The 17,686-nt window shown below is 57.3% G+C and overlaps 2 protein-coding genes and 1 long non-coding RNA gene across 3 annotated transcripts in view; 2 read left to right on the top strand and 1 right to left on the bottom strand.

The window, feature by feature from the left end:
* PPP1R11 (protein phosphatase 1 regulatory inhibitor subunit 11) overlaps positions 1-822 on the top strand; it is a 2,238-nt gene extending 1,416 nt beyond the window's left edge. The window contains exon 3 of the mRNA XM_049654948.1: positions 454-822. Coding sequence (XP_049510905.1) covers positions 454-656 — 203 coding nt within the window. The 3' untranslated portion in view covers positions 657-822. The remainder of the gene's footprint in view (positions 1-453) is intronic.
* Positions 823-2,273: 1,451 nt separating this feature from the next.
* Positions 2,274-6,591, bottom strand: RNF39 (ring finger protein 39). The gene is made up of 4 exons (XM_049654947.1): positions 6,072-6,591; positions 4,665-4,687; positions 4,378-4,469; positions 2,274-2,848 (listed from the first exon to the last, which is right to left on the bottom strand). Exons 1-4 carry the CDS (start codon positions 6,432-6,434, stop codon positions 2,274-2,276), a joined length of 1,053 nt encoding a protein of 350 aa, XP_049510904.1. The 5' UTR covers positions 6,435-6,591.
* Positions 6,592-6,644: 53 nt separating this feature from the next.
* LOC125939495 (uncharacterized) lies at positions 6,645-15,518 on the top strand. The gene is made up of 4 exons (XR_007463070.1): positions 6,645-6,979; positions 8,240-8,468; positions 14,675-14,843; positions 15,163-15,518. It is a non-coding gene; the product is annotated as an uncharacterized LOC125939495 (long non-coding RNA).
* The last annotated feature ends 2,168 nt before the right edge of the window (positions 15,519-17,686 follow it).

Genomic DNA, 17,686 nt, shown 5'->3' with positions numbered 1-17,686 from the left:
TCTGCCACCTGCTCACACCTGCTCACACCTGCCCCCAGGCCTGTCTGCCACCTGCTCACACATGCCCACAGGCCCATCTGCCACCTTCTCACACCTGCCCACAGCCTGTCACTGTGTACTTCTCACACCTGTTCACACCTGCCCAGGGGCCTGTCACTGCCTCGGTGATTCCAGGCATCGGGGACATGAGGCTAAGACTGGAGGAAAAGGGAGGGAGGGCTTGTCCTGGGACAGACCAGGGCCTGAAATCAGGAGGCATCAGCGGCCAGAAGCGGGGCTTTAGACCCTCGCCAACACGAGGAGGGTTTGGGGGCCTGAGTCCCCGGGGGGTGGGCCTGGGGAAGCTGGGTCTTGGCATGGTGGAAGCAGTTGTTACTGAGATCTGGTGGGTGAGGAACTGACTGTATCTTAACTTGTGTCCCTTTTTTACTGGGCTCCTCCCTCCAAATCCAGGCTGCTGTATTTATGAGAAACCTCGGGCCTTTGGCGAGAGCTCCACTGAGAGCGATGAGGAAGAAGAAGAGGGCTGTGGTCATACACACTGTGTACGGGGCCACCGCAAGGGACGGCGTCGTGCAACCCCAGGACCGAGCCCCAGCACCCCTCCCCAGCCTCCTGACCCCTCCCAGCCTCCTCCAGGGCCAATGCAGCACTAAATTCCTCTCTGCCCCACCATTCCTGTGTCTGTCTGGCCCTGAATGTATTCATGTGGCTACTTGGGGACTAAACCCATGGTTTGACCCCTTCTCCAGCCCCCTCCTGCCCTCTCCTCTGCCTGATGGAGGGAGGAGGAGAGGAGGGTGAACAGAGATCCTGAAATTCTGACTTGCTGCTATTCCAGAACCCAGGCTTCTGGGTTCTCCCAGCCCTCATTTCTCCTTTCGGTCCTCATCCTCTGCTCTCCTGGGATCCAGGCGTCTTGGTTCCAGTCTCTTCCCTTTGTTCTCACTGCCAAACTGCCTGTCCTGGGATCCAGGTCTCTTGGCCCCTTGCATTCTCTATTTGAGTCCCAAACACTTAAATTGGGTTTTCAGCAGTCCCAGCTTTCACTGCCAGGGTCCCAGTTAGATTCCGGGCAATCTTGCCCTAGCTATGCTTGTTAATCCTGGCTTGGAGCTCTTCCAGTAATGTATTTATATAAGCCTGTGGGATGTGTGGGCTCCCAACCCTACCCCCTCATGCCCTCCAGAGGGGCTGGGAGAGAGAGAGGTCTTTGCTTTATCACCTTTAATGGAAAAGGACATAGTGATGGCCTCTCCTCACCCTTCTCACGTGATACAGGATCTGACAAAGCTGGCTTGGGGATTGGCCACTTAGAGCCAGCCTTCTCCTGCATCTTGTGGCTTCAGAGACAGATCCAGCTTTGTCCCAGGGACCTGGGTCCCTGGGAGAGGAAGCGAAAGGGAGGGAGCAAAGAGATGGGGATACGTCCCCTACACTACACTCTTACCCCTTCCTTCCTAGGCTTTAATGTTTCTGCCAGCCCAGATGCCCAGCTCCCAGCCCTCCCCACTCCTTACTGGGATCTTGAGATCATTTCCTAGGCCTCTTGCCATGCACAGTTGCAGAGATGAGTCAAATCATACCACCACTGAGATCTCATTTATTGCCACAGATGCACAAAATAAATAACCCAACATCTCAAAAAGTGTTAAATATGGGCCCATTTATACATATGGGAAGAGATGAGATGCTGTGTACAGGGATGGTTTTGGGGTGTTTGGGCCAACACCCCCTGCTGAGGAGAGGAAAGGGAGGTAGCAGCCTTGGCTTACTGTGTGTGCAGGGGGGAGTTAGGAAGGTTCCTAACGGGACAAGGCTGTGAGCAAAGGAAGCAGTCACCATGGAGTAGAGCTGGCCTGCCCCCTCCCCAGCACGGCATTGAGCTCCGTGGAGGACCCTGAGACCCAGGCCAGAGTCTGGTGAATAAACCCCAGATTGGGCAGGGAAGTCGGAACCCTGGCCCGAGGAGAAGGCACTGGGTCCTCTGAGACCAGCAGAGGCAGGGGTGGGAGGGGAACGCTTGGCTAGCGGGGCCTCTGTGTAATGGACACCACCGTTGCCCAGTATTGGGGGGCAGGGCCTGTTCACCAGCTCAGGTCCAGGGTAGCAGGCAGCCGTGGAGAGGCAGGTGGCAAGCGTCCCAGAGCCTCGGAGGGGCAGGAAGCCAGAGGCCAGCCAAGATCTTCCTGCTTGGGAGAAAAGAGACAGTGTGGCTGGGTGGGGGTCTGTGTGGACGCGGCGGCCCCCCGGCACAGGCAGGGGGAGGGGGCTCAGCCCTCTGCCGGCACGATGCGCAGCGGGGCGCGGGCGTCACGCGTGCAGAGCAGCGGGAAGACGCGCTGCCCCAGCGGCCCGGGCGCCTGGAAGGCGAAGAGCAGGTCGAGCGAGCGCCCGTCGTAGAAGGCCACTCGGCCGCGCTCCCAGTCCACGTCCACGCGGATGCGCCGCGGCGGGGGCCCCGCGCCGCCCACCGGGGTGGGCTCGGGCTCCGTGAGCGCCCACAGGCGGCCGGCGCGGCCCTCCACGGCCCACACGGCCCCCGCCGGGCACAGCCCCACGCGGCCCTTGCGCCGCACCGACTCGCCGGCCGCGCCCACGGCGTAGCGGGCTTCGCCGCTGTCCTGGTCCCCGTCCTCCTGGTCCCCGGCGGCGGCCGCGGTCTCCACCTCCCAGCAGTGCCGGCCAGCCCCGAAGCCCTGCGCGCCCAGCACCGCCGGGAGCTGGTCGAAGCGCGCGGGGCCGTCGGGGGGCGCGGGCGTCCCCGGCGGGGCCAGCTGGACGCTGCGGCGGTCCGCTGAGATGAGCAGCTGGCGGTGTGCGGTGCCCGGGTCCAGGGTCAGGTCGGCTGCGGAGGGGAAGAGGGGGGCCGGGTCAGGTTCTGCGCAGCAGAGGGCACCAAAGAGGCCTCCCAACTGCTCCAGAGGCAGCTGTGGGGCCAGAGCGGGAGGAGACAACCGCCGCAGGGACGGGCCGCTTCCGTAGAACCGTCCTGGAGAAGCCCTGGCCGGCCTGGCGAAGGCGGCACAGGGCGGAGATCATGGAGAGGCTGCTTGGGTTGGGGGCCGGGAGAAGAGTGGGGCTGACCCAACTTCCAGGGAGGAGTGAGGACCGATACCGCATCTACTGTGGTGGTGGTGGGGCGTGGGAGCTGGGTCAGCAGGATGCGGAAGGAAGGTGGCCCTGAGGAGGAGGACTGGCAGGGGGTGCTGGGACCCCAGGCAAAAGTGGGAGTGGCCTGGGGCAGAGGAGGAGAGAGAAACAATCCCGGCCCTGTGTGTATGGTTTGCTTTTGAGGAAAGGTTTCTGGATTGGGGTGCTAGAAGTATCCTGGGTTGTGGGGGATGGTAGGTAACAGGAGGGTGGGACACCTTTCCTGGCAGGCTTTTTTTTTTTTTTTTTAAAGAGTTCTTTTGTAGGTAATGTCTACACCCTATGTGGGGCTAGAGCTCATAACCGGAAGATCAAGAGTTGCATGCTCAAAAAAAAGAGCCGGGGGGGGGGGGGGGGGCCTGGTTGATGGCTCAGTCAGTTGAGTGGCTGATTCTTGATTTCAGCTTAGGTCATGATCCCAGGGTCGTGGGATCAAGCCCTGAATCCGTCAGGCTCTGCACTGAATGTGGAGCCTGCTTGAGGTTTATTCTCTCTCTCTTCCCCTCTACCCCTCCCCCCAAAAAAACTGAAAACAAAACAAAAAAAAAAGAGTTGCATGCTCTATCAACTGAGCCAGACAGGTTCCTCTTTGGCTGGCAGCTTTGGTAGCAAGCCAGGAGTCCCCCCACCCCCCGGGGGGCTGCAGAGAAGGTCCAGAGCCCCAGGGGCAGAAACAGAGCAAGAGTGGTGGAAGCAGCTGACTTTCCAGGGTCGCGACAGATAAGAGGGGGGAATTGCTGGAATATGAAGAACTGAGGATTGACGTTGAGGGTCGAATTATGTTCCTCCCGAAAAGAAATGTTGTAGACTCTCAGGACCTCAGAATGTGAACTTAGTTGGAAACAGAGTCTTTACAGAGGTAATTAAGTTAAAACGAGGTCATTAGGGCAGGCCCTGGCCCAATGTGACTGGATGTGACTGGTGTCTTTACAAAAAGAGCAAGTTTGGACCCAGAGATGGATGAGCACAGAAGGAAAACAATGAGAAGACAACAGAGAGGACATCTGAGGGGGAAGGCTGGGAGAGAGGCAGGGCCGTGGAAGGAGCCCATCCCACCAACACCAGCCTCGACTCCCAGAGCTGACACGGTGGGTTTCTGTGGTCCAGCCCCTCAGCGTGTGCTGCTTAGTGCTGCCTCAGGGAAGTCCCACAGACCCCAGAAGAGACTCGATCTTGTCTGAGAGGGAAGACTGTCACTCAGTGCATCCCTCCCTCCCCCCTTACCCGTCAGTCTGTGCAGCATGTTTTTGACCACTGGATAATCTTCGGGGACGTCGTCGTCTGAGTTAGATGACTTGGGTGTTGGGGCGTCAAGTCTGGACAGATGAGGGAGAAGGGTCAGGAAGTCCGTAGACACCCTCTGCCCTCTGACGCCCCCACCCCGACCTCACTGACATCTCTGGGGCCCGGAAAAGCTGTGTGTGAGTGAGGACAGAGAGGTGAGCCCATGGAAAAGGTGACGGATGTGGCAGCTGGTGGTAGAAAGGAAGGAGCAGTAAAGCGGAACTCACCTCCTCCATGTCTTCCTCGTGTCCTGGGATGGGCAGAAGAGAACATGGATGTGAGCTCTGGGCTTCGTCCTTGGGCAGCCCTCCCTATCCGCCCCTCCCTCAGGTAGCTGGGACTCGGTTGGTGAGCCCCGGCACCTCTCACAGTGACCCCTTCACCCCTGGGCTCCCCCTTTCCTCAGTCTTCCCTTGTCCTTTCATGGCCCTCCTTCCTCTCCATCACCACCCACCGCCCTCCTCCCCTTCCCCAGCTTCATCCACACCTGGGACTTGCCCCCTTCACCCTTCAGAGTCCCGGCCTCATTCTGTGTCTCCTAATCTACCTTCCTGAGGGTGTCCCTCTCCTTCATCACTCTGACCAAACCCCCGAGCCCTGGGGCCAAGAGTTGGTGTATAAAAGCCTTGTAATAAAGCTGCTTCCCCTGTTGCCATAAAAGCCCAGTGGCGTTTATTGGGCCCTTGGCTTTGTGTCTCTACCCTGGCCTAGGCGGCAGCTGGACTCCAATGTGTCCCAGGAAGCCCAGCAGCTCGGGACACCGCGCTGGATGCCCTCCAAACACCAGGAACTCCCCTCCTCCCTCACTGTCCAGTGGGGATGACTGGAGCTGCCCAGTGTGGTGGCGAAGGGAGGGGCAATTTGCCTAATCACGCCAATTACACCTGGACTAATTAGGTCTATGTAGACTTCAAAGTGTGGAAGCAAGACCTGAGACCGGCTAGGCTGCTGGGGAGAAGCCACTCAGGAGTCCCGGACGCCTGGGGGTCGGGCAGGGAGTAGGGGCAGGGAAGGTTAGGGTTAGGGCTAGGGTTAGGGTTAGGGGAGGGGCCCGGCCGGAGGCCGGGCTGCAGGCTCACGGGCCCCGCCTCCGCCGTCGCCTCTCCGGGCCAGGGGCTCTGGGAGGAGCGGAGCAGGACGCTCACCAACAGCACGGCGAACGCTGCCCTGCCTCCACTGATGGCCCCTGGCCGCCCTCCTCTCTGCTCCGGCTTCTCGCGTCCCGCCCCCCCCCCCACCAGACCCCGCCTTCCCCCTCCCTCCCGCGTCCTCCCCCAGGTTGGTTCCGACACCCCCCGTCCCCCTCCCAAGACCCCGCCGTCCCCCTCGCGCCCTCCCCAGGCTGTTTCCCACCCCCGCCGTCTCCCCCCAGACCCCGCCGTCCCCCTCCCAAGACCCCGCCGTCCCCCTCGCGCCCTCCCTCAGGCTGTTTCCCACCCCCGCTGTCCCCCCAGACCTCACAGTCCCCCTCCTCTCAGACCCCGCCCCCTCCGCACTTCCCGCGCTCCGCGTTCAGTCTCCTTTCCTCTGCGTGCCTGAGACCCGCTCCCCTCTTGCTTCCCCACGTACTGCTGTCACCCCGCCCCGTTCCTCGGCCCCCACAGCCCCAGGGCGCGCCCCCGGCCCCGCCTCACCTCTCCGCGCGGGTCCAGGCAGCCCATGGTGGGGATGCGGCCCCCCCTGCGCCTCCCCGCGCGGGCGCCCGCCTCGGCCAGCTTGTCGCGCAGTCCCCGGCTGATGCGCACCTCCACCGCCAGCCGCACGTTAGACCTCAGGCTGCGGCGGGGGCACGGCTGGCCGCAGCTGGGGCAGGCGGGGGCGGGCGCCGGGTCGCCGGCGGCCGGAGGGGCGCCCCAGCGGCGGGCCAGGCACGCGCGGCAGAAGCTGTGCTCGCACGCCAGCAGCACCGGGTCCTCGAAGGGGCCCCCGCACAGCGGGCACGTCGCCAGCTGCTCCAGACGCTGCACCAGCCCCGGGCCCAGCTCGGGCGCCTCCATGGGAAGCGCGACCCCCGCCCGCGGGCCGCGCCTGCTGCGAGCCGAGCGCGGGGCCCTGTCCCCGCCCGGCGCATGAACCTTCGGGCGCGCTGTGGCCCCTTTCCGAGCAGTGGCGGCCTCCGCCGCCCTCCCCGCCGCGCCAGGCTTTATAGGGAGGAGGAGGCCCCCGCGGCAGGTAAACACCGGGCCTTGCGCAACAGCTCACCTAGTTCTCCAGCTTCCCACCTCGGGTCTGGGGGAGGAGGGCGGGGGACGCGTGCGCCCAGGTCCTAGGGGCGAGCAGGTGCTCGGGAGGGGGCGCTCTGGGGGCAAGTCCGCACCGTGGGGGCGGGGGTCGCCTGCTTGTCACCCCTCCGGCGCCCCAATCTCACCTCCGCCCCGGGCCTGTGCTCAGCCGGTGGGCAGAGCGCCCGGGCTCGCTTTCGGCGTGTGCGCCCACATCGCCGGGGTGTGAGTCACTCCAGGCGGCCGGCACACCCACTTCCCCGGAGTTGGAGGCAGGAGCGAGGATCCAGGCCTCGGTCTGGTGTGTGCTGTCACTCCTGGTGAGTCTTTCCTTTCCTCCCTGCTTGCTGCCTTACCTATTAAGGGCTTAAGAACCATCGGAAGCTGTGGGGTAAGGGAGTGGGGAGCAGGCGCCCCCGCTCAGGTCTCCGGGAGTCAGTTCTACGTCTGGCTGGGCCTCCCCTACTACTACTCTCTCCCCACCTGTCTCTAGTTCTTTCTCTCAGTTTTTCCCGGTGTGGGTTTTTATTTCCACTTTTCACCCTTCTTTGGGGTGTACCTAGGGTTCATCTATTTCAAGTCTCTTGGTAAACAGCGGCCCAGAGAGGTGGCCTTGCCAAGGTCACAAAGGCCGGGAATAAGCAGAAGTGGGGCCGTAGCCAGCCCTGATCTGTGCCCTAGTTGTGACGCCCCGCTGCCTCTGTTTTATTTGAGATCCCCAAAACCTCCCCTCTGCTTTCCAAAATCTTCCCTCTGATCTTTCCTCTCCCTCCCCTCTCATCCATCTCCTGGCTCTTCCCTCCTCTCTCTTCCCACGCCCTCCACCTGCTAGTTCCTCTGCTGCTCTCACGGGAGGCCTGTCTGTCTGCCTGCCCTGCAGGGTTTGTGGGGAAGTAAACATCTGTCCACGAGTGTGCTCGCACACACTGTTGTACAGACCTGTCTGCTCACCCATCACGTCCAAGTTCCCCACGGACAGAGGCGTTCACATAATGCAGAGGCCACAGATGTACCCAGTCTCAGACACACTGAATACCACTGGGGTGGACACCGAGGGTTTCTCAGGGACACAGAGACGTACTCAAAGAAAACACGCAAAGAGACGCTGTCATTAGTTTCATTGTCAATAAGAACAATGCGGCAGCCGTAGGTCTTTGGGGAGCAGCAGCTCTAAGACAAACATAATAAAGATCGGGCAGCCCTTGAGGCACCCTTCTCCCCACCTCTGCTCCACACTAACCGGGGAGACACTCAAATTGGACACCGTGATAAACCCTCACAAATAAACACATGTGTATTTATCTTGGAACAAAGCTCTCAGCTCAGTGCTCATAAGACCTACAGCTACAGATACGACCCAAACCTGTTTTGTAAAACGGGCTTTCATGCTGTGGAAGATGGAGTCACAGTCCCCCAAGATGTCCGCGTCTTAATTCCTGGAACCTGTAAATCTGTTACCTTCCAGGGCAAAGGGGAATTAAGTTTGCAGATGGACTTAGGGTTGCTGATCACTTGGGTTCGAAACAGGGAGATTTCTCTAGATTATCCACAGGGGTTCAAGGTCCACAACATCCTTAAAGGCAGAGGACAGAAGCAGGAGAGAACAACCAGCGAGACACGTGTGAGAAGCACTCAGCCTAACACTGTTGACTTTGAACACTGAGGAAAGGGCTGCATGTAGAGGAAGCAGACGGCCCCTCGGAGCTGGAAAAGGAAGGCAATGGACTCCAGGAGGCCTCCAGTCCTGCTGATGGCTTGATTTTCTCCCAGTAGGACCCACTTTCGACTTCTGAACTGCAGGACTGTGAGGTAAGGGTGCGCGGTTTGCGTTTGTGATCATTTGTTACGGCAGGCTCTGCTTCCCCTGTCCCACAAATCTCTGACCCTTTGGGACTCTCTGCACCTGTTTGTTTTCGCCCCTTCAATCTGTCACATGTTCTGGAGTTCCCTGTGTCTCTTGGTGTTCTTGTCCATTCTCTTTCTGTCTTCCTTCGGATCGCTTCATCTTGGTTCCATCCCCACCTCAGGGCCTTTCAGACATTGGGTCCTTTCCAGATCTGGGCCTGGAGAGGTGGGGAAATGGCACGCGAGTGTGTTCAGAGAGCTGGCGTTCACAGCGCAAGTGCCTGCTGCGGCCTGCAAGGTCTGCTCTGCAGTTCTGTTCATGTCCACGTGAGAATGATCTGGGCAGCTTTTAGGTTCCCGATGTCCAGGAGACACCGCAGGTCAACTGTACAGAATCTCTGTGGATGGGGGGGAGGAGGCAGGCATCAGGAGTTTTGAAAGCTTTCCAGGAGATCCCAATGTTTAGGCACGTGGTGACCCCACAGTGTGACCTGATGAGGGTGAAGTGTGCAGATGGACCTACCCTCCCCAAATCAGCCCCCATTTCGCTGTGCTAGACGCAGGGCTCACGTTGTTTGCTCCCTGAGATACGCGGGCTGATCTCCCCGCCAGGTGTGTGCACTTGCTCGGGCCCCACTTCCTCCAGAGCTGGACGAGGCTGTGTCTGTCTTGTCATCCAGGGCTCAAGCCACATGGAACACTTCAAGAGAGGATGTCTTTCCCCATTGTATCTCAAGTTGCTTTCCTCATCTTTACCCAGATGTACTGTCTTTGTGGTATTTATCACCATCTGAAATGGCCTGCTTATCTGTTTCGAGCTGTTTCTGTCCAATAGAAGGTAGTTTTATAGGAACAGGAACCTAGCCTTTATTATGTTCACCATGCTTTCCCTGAACCTGGAACGGTGCCTGGCACTCAGCAGGTCTCAATAAATAGAGAGTAGAACCTTGACTGCGAGTATCTTGTTCTGCAAGACAAGCAAACATTTCTGATAAGTTTTAACTTGATAAACGAGCGATGTCTTGCAATACAAGTAGTACGAGATGTGGAATGTCACATGATCAACACTGAGCCAATGTTCTCTCTCTCTCTCTCCCTCTCCCTCCCCTCCCCAGGTTGTGGGTGATCGTCTCCCATGCTCGGATGCTCAGTCTCAGGCCGAGGTGTTTGGCAGAAATCAGTGATTTTTCAGCACGTTGGAAGGTGCCCGTAACTGGCACTAGTGTATTTTTTGTTACTTCCAAGCACCTGTGGACAGTCCTTTGCTTTTCCAGAAAAGTGAGCTTAGGAATGCTTTGCTTCATTCTAGGTCAGGCTGCCTGCAGATGTAGACCCTTTCCTCTGCTGCCTCGTCGCCAGTTACATTAAATACAGTATATGACAAGAGTTTATCGACACTGTACTGTAGTCAACATCCCTGCGAGCGTATACAATGGCCCCCATGCAGAGAAAGATTCCATTGAGCCAACAGGTGGCAGTGATTCTGTCAGTGATAGTGAAAGTCTTTCTACACAAGAACTCTCCTCTCTCTTGCCTCCCTCACACCAGCCGTGAAAGTTTTCAAAGGGAAGTGCAGGTTAATTTGTTTATTTTTCTTTATATTTTCTTGATTTTTTTTGTATTATATTACAATATTGTAATCATTTTTATATGAATGATGGGTTGTGGAACGAATCACCTGAGGTTCCATTATTTCTTATGGGGAAATTAACTTTGATATGCAAGTGTTTGGATTACAAGCATAATTGTGAACAAATTATACTCGCAAACCAAGGTTTTACTGTATACCCAGCCATTGAACTGCCTGCCGCCCCTTGGGCAAATTGAAGTGTCTTCTGGCAGACTCTGCTTAGACCTTCTAAATGTGCACAATATTCTTCTCCTTGGTCAGTAATCATTGCACACTGGCAGGGGCCAGGCATGGTGCTGGGGGACACCCACATAGTATGTGGCATGGCATTCAGCCTGTGCTCCAGAAGCTCATGGTCTAGTCATCCCATGCCTTCTAGAAACAAATGTCAGGGACTCCTGCTAACAGTGCTTCTGCTCAGCCTCTATCCGGTGCTCCCCGTGAGCCCACACCTAGTGGCTCCCAGACATATAGTGCAGGGGTGGACATTTGGAGACGGGCATTGCCGGGAAATGTCTCACTTCTCAAGGCTTTCTCCCTCCCCTGCCAGAATCCCTAACAACTCTGCCCGAACCCTCTGATCCCTGTTCTGGGCTCATTCTACCTCCAGAGAGCTACATGGGTGGAGGTGACCCTTGGTATGTGCTGGGTTGGCTTTGTGGGCCGACTGACCGCGACTGGATCCCGCCTCCCTCATACCAGTCCCCACCCCTTTCTAGCTGCTTCCAGGAGGTCTCCCCTCTCACTGTGGAAAGTGAGAACCTACACTGGGAGGTGGTGGAGGTGGGGCAGGCCTTAGCCCATCTGCTACTTTCTTTCTCTTCTGCTTCTTTCTCATTTCCTTTATTCTTCAGCCTGGCTCTCCTCCATTTCCATGACATCCCCATCCCGTCAAAGAGTTCACAAGTCTTTAGGAGGTGTTAAGGTGGAGAGAGGTGTTTGGGAGATTGAGGACCAGACAGTCCAGGTCTTTGCCCTCAGGGAATGTGACAAGGCAGATGAAGCTTTGTCCCTCATCCACCAGAATCCACCACTGCCGAGTTGGGGAGTGTGACGGTGCACAAAGGTGTACCCATCATCCACCCAGAGCTGTCATTACTGAGTTGTAAAGGTGGACTGAGGATTATGTTGACAGATTGTAGGATGAGTGGGAATGATTTCAGGAAGGCCTCCTGGAGGCCGTGACTTGTAAACAAAGGGCAGGTTGGGTTGAGTGGGAAAGAAATGGAAAAGCCTGAACCAAAATCCTGAAGCATCTTTGGGGAGAAAACTGGAGAAAGAGATCTCAGGGGATAAGAAGCCTAATTAAGGCAGCGCAGTTCTTTCTCAGGCCTCACTCACTGTGCCCTGTTGCCCAAGACTTTCTTCAATGTCGGTTGCTTCTGTAAGGACTTGTGTTTTTTGTTTTTTTGTTTTTTTTAAAGACTCTGCTGTTTACAATGTGCAGCCGTACCAAGAATTGCTGCACATACTCTGGGGAGACTGCCCTGATGGGGAGGGGGCTCGAGGCAGACAGAGGATGAAGATTCCAGCAGATCAACCTGATACTCATGGACATGACCCCGGTTGCAAGGCCGTCACCCTCCCAGCCCGAGCTCTGTAGCAGCTTGGGGCTGAGAGGATGACTCAGATTCCTGGGGTTAAGGATTTGCTTTCTGGTAGAGCTGCTGAAATTCAGACCCACTGCCTCCTCCCCTGTGTTCTTTCCCTGAGGCGTCATGTCCTCTCTTCTGAGACTTGATTTTCTCTATCCTGTTCCCCTCCTTGAAGCCCCTGCTCAGGGCTAATGGTGCCTGTTGGGGGGGGGGGTTCCCCCCTCACCTTTATCCTGGATGCTCATTTTTTCTCTGTCCTTCTGACCCCCCCCCCCCCCCCCCCCACACACAACAATGTCACTTTATCCACCCTTTAAACTGCCCTGCAACATTCCATACTCATTCTTCCCTCCAGTGTGTCCCCAGACCTCCTCATCCCGCCCCCCCCCCCCCCGCCCCCAGCAGAGTCCCCTTAGGGGCCATGCATTTGCTCCTGCATTCAGGTGGGCTCCCAGCAAGCACTTGCCGAGTCCAGCACTGTGCTGGGAACTCTGGTACAGGGTGAGCAGACCAGCCATGGTCCCTTGTCCTCTGGCAAATTAGATTCTGTTGGGAAAGACTAACCATAAGCAAGTAAACAAATAAATGAACAAGATAATTATAGATGTGATAAGTGCTTTGAAGAATATAAAGCGGGTAATATAAGAAGAATTAAGTGGAGGAGGTGTGCACGACTTTGACAGGGTGTTAGAAAATGCTTCTCTGAGGGGTGATGTGTGAGCCAAGCTCTGGGTGGTGAGAGGGAGCCCCCAGGCTGGGGGGCAGGGGGACAGTTCTTAATGCTCTGGGTGTGACCAGTGGTGTGGTAGGAGGTGCACAGGCCCTGACAGGTGACAGGCACTGGGCTGTGTTCTAAGAGCCAGGATTACAGGGTCGGTCTGTGCATTCACAGACCCAGCAGCCTTCACCTCCCTTCCTGCTGTAAGTCTGGTCCTCCTCTGCCCCCTCACATTCGGGATGAGAATCCGTTTCCATGTCCACCCCCCGCAGCGAGAACAAGCCTTCCAAACAGATGATTTCCTATGCTGTGCCGGGCACCAGATGCAGCTAACTGGCTTCTGTTCTCACACTTTGAGGTCACAGAATCCCAGATGGGTAGAGCGTTAGAACTGACAGGGATGTTATCACCACGTAGCCTAACGCTTACATTGCAGATGAGAAAACTGGGGTCCACAGGGGTGACTGTGCTCATCCAGGGTAACTGGGGTGCGAGCGGGCCAGCCCTTCTAGTCCCCATCCCTCAAGAGTGCAGGAAGGTTGCTGCCTGCCTCTTCTACACTCATTTCAAATAAAGAGGTGCTCACTGACCACTCTTGTATGTTCAGGGTGAGGCCCTGCTTGACCAGGAGTAGAAGGAGCGAATGATGAGGTCCAGGCACACTAACACTGATGTATGACAATCAGCATGACGGCCACAGCCTGTGGACAGCAAGAGAGACACCAGACAGTCATGTGCATGTCCACACAGTGCCGTGAAGGGAGCTGCAGGTGCTGAGGACCAGGTCAGGGAGCAGAAACTACTCTCTGTCTGGTCTGGTCGGTGGCAAGGGATTCAATACAAGGAACCACGTGGTAAGAGAATCATGCAAAGGCCTGGAAGGTCACAAGGCTCTAGCTGGACTCTTGGTTTCAAGGTCAGTCAGAAGCACTCCCAGAAGCACTGCCCCCACTCCCACATGTCTGCTGGAGCTCGGTCACCTCATCTGCTATAGGAGGGGGGCCTCCCTCACTCTTGCCTCTTGAATCTCATACAACTACATCCAACTGGGGAAACCCTAGCTGCAAAAGTTTCTGAGAAGTAGAGTTTGTTTTACTTTCCAACCTCTCCAAATAGAAGGGGAGGGACATCATTCCACATATCTAGAGTTGCCAGATAAAATATGGGACGTCCAGGGGCGCCTGGGTGACTCAGTTAAATGTCCGATTTCAGCTCAAGTCATGATCTCGCAGTCCCTAAGTTCGAGCCCTGCATCAGGCTCTGTGTTGACAGCTCAGAGTCTGGAGCCTGCTTTGGATTCTGTGTCTCCCTCTCTCTGCCCCTCCCCTGCTCATGCTCTGTCTCTCTCTGTCTCAAAAATAAATAAAAACATTAATATATATATGGGATGTCCAGCTAAATATGAATTTCAGATAAACAATGAATTCTCTTAGCATCAATATCTCCCAAATACTGTATGGGGAATACTTATACTAAAAAATGATTGATTATTTATCTGGGATTTAGATTTAAGTAGATGTCTTATGTTTCTGTTTGCTGAATCTGGTGAGCCCACAAAGACCTGGCACAGGGCTCTGGTTTAGATGGGGGTGTTGAGGAAGGCCTCTCTGGGGAGCCAACGTTCAAGAGGAGACCGGAGAGATGAATAGAAGTTCATCAGGCACAGAGAGGAGGGAAGGGCATTCCAGGGGCAGAGAACAGCTTTACAAAGACTCTGAGGAAAGGGCCAGTGGGGGCCGATTTAAGGAAAGCTGGTATATGGTGAGCTGCAGGTGAAGGTAGTGCCAGTAGATGAAGACTCAGGCAGAGACCAGACCACACAGGGTCTCCAGTTAGAAGGAGCTGAATGAGACAGGTGTGGAATAAGAGTGACCCAGGGCCTCTGCAAGCCAGTGGTGGCCCCCAGAGTCTTGTGGGTTGGTTGTCCTGAAGAAAGAATGTGCTCCAATGATCTAGGTGACAGGCGGTGACCCTGGTAAGGAGCAGGCCAGGTTCAAGTGTTTTGTAGATGGAAGCACCATCCTGGTCACTGGGGTTCAGGGGAATCAAGGGTGAGTTCCTGGCTCTGGGAATGGACTAGGTTCATGCAAAGTGAGCTTTGGGTGTTGACATGGGACTGCAGAAGAGGAGGCCAGGACAGAGGGACACCAGGGCACCTCCTCTGGGTCTCTCTATAGAACACCCCCTCCCCTGCACTTACCTGCTTGGTCCTTCTCTCCCTCCCTAGGTGTCCGCGCCTCCACCTTATCTGCTTTCCTATTCTTGCTCTCCCTCTGCTTGTCCTCATCCCATTTCCTGGACAGAATCAAGCTCAGTCAGTGCGGTGGACGGAGTGTAGAAGCCAGAAACGGAAAGCTTTCCCACAGCCCTGTGGTCCACAGTTTCCCAGCGGACAGGTAAGCCATTAAATCTCTTCCTGGTTCCAGGAAGGACTAAGGCTGGATTCAGGCAGCCAGGGAGGTTGGAGACATCCTCTAGCAGATGGGAAACCCATCAGTCCAGACCCCTCATTTTGGATCTTTGCCCATTGTGACTAAACTAGGTAAGATCCTGCCCAGTGTGGAGGAACACACACCCTATGCAGAAACAGTGGGATTTCCAAGATTTGACTCACTTCTTGTCAGTTTTGTGATTATAGAGTGGAGACATTTATATTGATGTCAGAGACTTGTTTTAATGATCAAAGGAAATCATTTGTATTCATTTATTCAACAGATATTTATGAAGCCTCGGCAATGTTTCAGAGACTGTGTTGGGAGCTGGGGCCTCAGAGAGGATGAGGCAGACAAGAATGTGCCCTCATAGGGATTCCATTCTGATGGGGAAGACAGGTCGATAAAAATGGGAAATGCCTGACAGGAAGCTGGGAAGGAAGGGAGGGAGTAGTGTGTAGGTGGGTCTGGGTTACAGTTTCAGCGGGTGGTATTTGAGCAAGGATTTGAGGAAGGTGAAGGGATTGGCCAGGCACTAGGAGAAAAGTGGTGCTGATTGAAGGAGAGGTGGGGCAAAGGGCCTGAGGCAACTCTGTCGTGGGTGGGATGTAGCCTGAAGGCCTGGTGGCTGGAGCTGGAAGGAGGGATCCCTGGGGCCGGGTGGGGGGGGGGGGGGGGTGGGGGGGGGGTGGGCAGGGTCTCAAGGACTCTGGCTCCAGGGGAGGCGAGCCTGGCTCAGGAGGCAGATGGCAGGAAGAGGCAGCTGGTGTGGGTGGAGGCAGAGGGGCAGGAGGTGGGATGTGGGAGCAGGGAAGGGCCCCTTGACTGAGGGCACTGCCGGGGCGGCGTGGTGGGTCGTCGGGGGTCAAGTGTGAACTGTCAGCGCCCAGTAAACACGTGCCATCGTGAGCCAAGGAAGACCAGTCTTCACCGCCTCTTCATTCTTGGGTCTCACTAACCACTCCCGAAGCGTGTGTGACAGTGTCACAAGGAAGAGACTGGGCCAGAGGGTGGGGCCTCAGTGCTTCCGCCCCCAGCTGACCCCCAGGGACATGGAGGCACAGAGAGTAGGGGCAGGGGCCATGAGTCAGAGACACCAGGCGGAACTGGCAGGGGAAACCAGGAGGGAGGCAGCCGCAGAGGGTGACCCAGAAAAACTAACCGAGCTGGAGGGGCCCCACGTGACACGCTGTCCCTCCTCTTCCCGGGTGACCTGTCACCAAAACATCACTGGCATGCTGCTGGCACCCGGCCTGCCAATTAGTGCAGGCGCCTCTCCCTCTGACTTCCTGAGGAGCCTCGACGCACCCCGCAGCCCTCCACCCGGCCCTGCACGCCCCACCCGCCCGCGGGTCTGGGGGCAGCTGGCCCGGTCCTGCGGCCCCTCCTGGAGCCCCTCCCGGTGCTGAGCGTCCTCGAAACCCAAATTCGGGCTGCGAGGAGGACGCACCTGCGCTGCCGCGTCCCGCGCCCGGCTGGGGGTGGGGGGTGGCGGAGGGAGGGGGGACTCAGGAGGGGTTTTAACCAGGCGTGCAGGTTCACCCCACCTAAGAGGGCGGGAGCTGCAGACAAGTGGGCCCTGAGTCAGGGCGCAGCAGGGCTCACCGGACTGGATGGACAGACCCGGACCGCCTGTACAGGGACGGTGGGGGACAGGGTGGAGACAGGGACCTCGGACCGCCTGCACCGGGACGGTGGGGGAGAGTGGGGGACCCTGGACCGCCAGCACGGGGGACAGTGGGGGATGGGGTGCAGACAGGGACCCTGGACCACCTACACTGGGGACGGTGGGGGACCGTGTTGGACCTGGTGGAGGCAGGGACCCCGGACCACCTGAACCGGGACCGTGGGGGATGGGGTGGAGGCAGGGACCCCGGACCACCTGGACCACCTACACTGGGGACGTGTTGGACAGGCTGGAGACAGGGATCCCGGATGCCTGCTCCGGGCCACTGGGGGCCCAAGGGGTTGCCCAGGGTTCTGTGCTGCGAGTGGGGGGCGGGCAGCATTCCCGCAGGAAGTGACGAGTCTGGTCCTGGAGGAAGGGAGATATTCCCCCAGTGGGTGGCAGGACAGGGTGTGAGAGGGCTTTGGGGTGAGACCCAGCAAGGAGGGTGTGTGAACTGGGATGTGAAGCTGTGATGGCCTTAGTGCGGGGGTAGGGGGCCTTAGGACTAGCGTCCGTCCTGGGTGTCTGTCCTTTGTGCTGGAGGAATAGGAACTCGAGGGAAGGAGGCAGACATTCCCTGTGTGTTCCCACGTGCCGGGAAGCATGCAGAGTGCTTTTGCATAGTTACCGAATCTAATTCATGCAGCAGTTAAACACAAGGAAGACCTATTTGACACGAGATAATTTCTAAGACCCATGTTTAGAAGACAAACAAGTGCAGAATTGTTTTGTGCTCTGAGCTGCCATCCGTATTAAAGACACACGCACACGGGGAGGATTTTGTCGAGGGAGCAGGGAGCATGGAGTTGGGAAGGTCCAGGAGGTGTGTCTGCAGCCCTCGGGCAGCTCAGCAAGCTGAGATCCGGGGTGTAGTGAGGCCGGGGGTCCTGCCCCCTGCCCTGGGCTGCAGCTCAGACGAATGCTGAGCTGCTCCTTCTAAACTTAATGTTGGCCCGGCTCTCCTGGGTGAGGTTCAGAGGTGGTCTGGCTGCAGGGGTAGTGTGGGAGGGGGGAGAGAGGCAGGGAGGTGGGGGGCTACACCCGCTGGGCTGTGGGAATGGACTGGAGGAAGGGGGAGGAAGGGAGGGTGTGGTCCGCTCTGAGGGAGGGGTGGGCAGCGGGTCTCCATGGGGCTGGT

The sequence above is a fragment of the Panthera uncia genome, assembly GCF_023721935.1.
Source record: "Panthera uncia isolate 11264 chromosome B2 unlocalized genomic scaffold, Puncia_PCG_1.0 HiC_scaffold_25, whole genome shotgun sequence".
Classification (NCBI taxonomy): Eukaryota; Metazoa; Chordata; class Mammalia; order Carnivora; family Felidae; genus Panthera; species Panthera uncia.
Note: the sequence above shows the minus strand (reverse complement) of the source record. Positions and strands in the feature narration are given on the sequence as shown.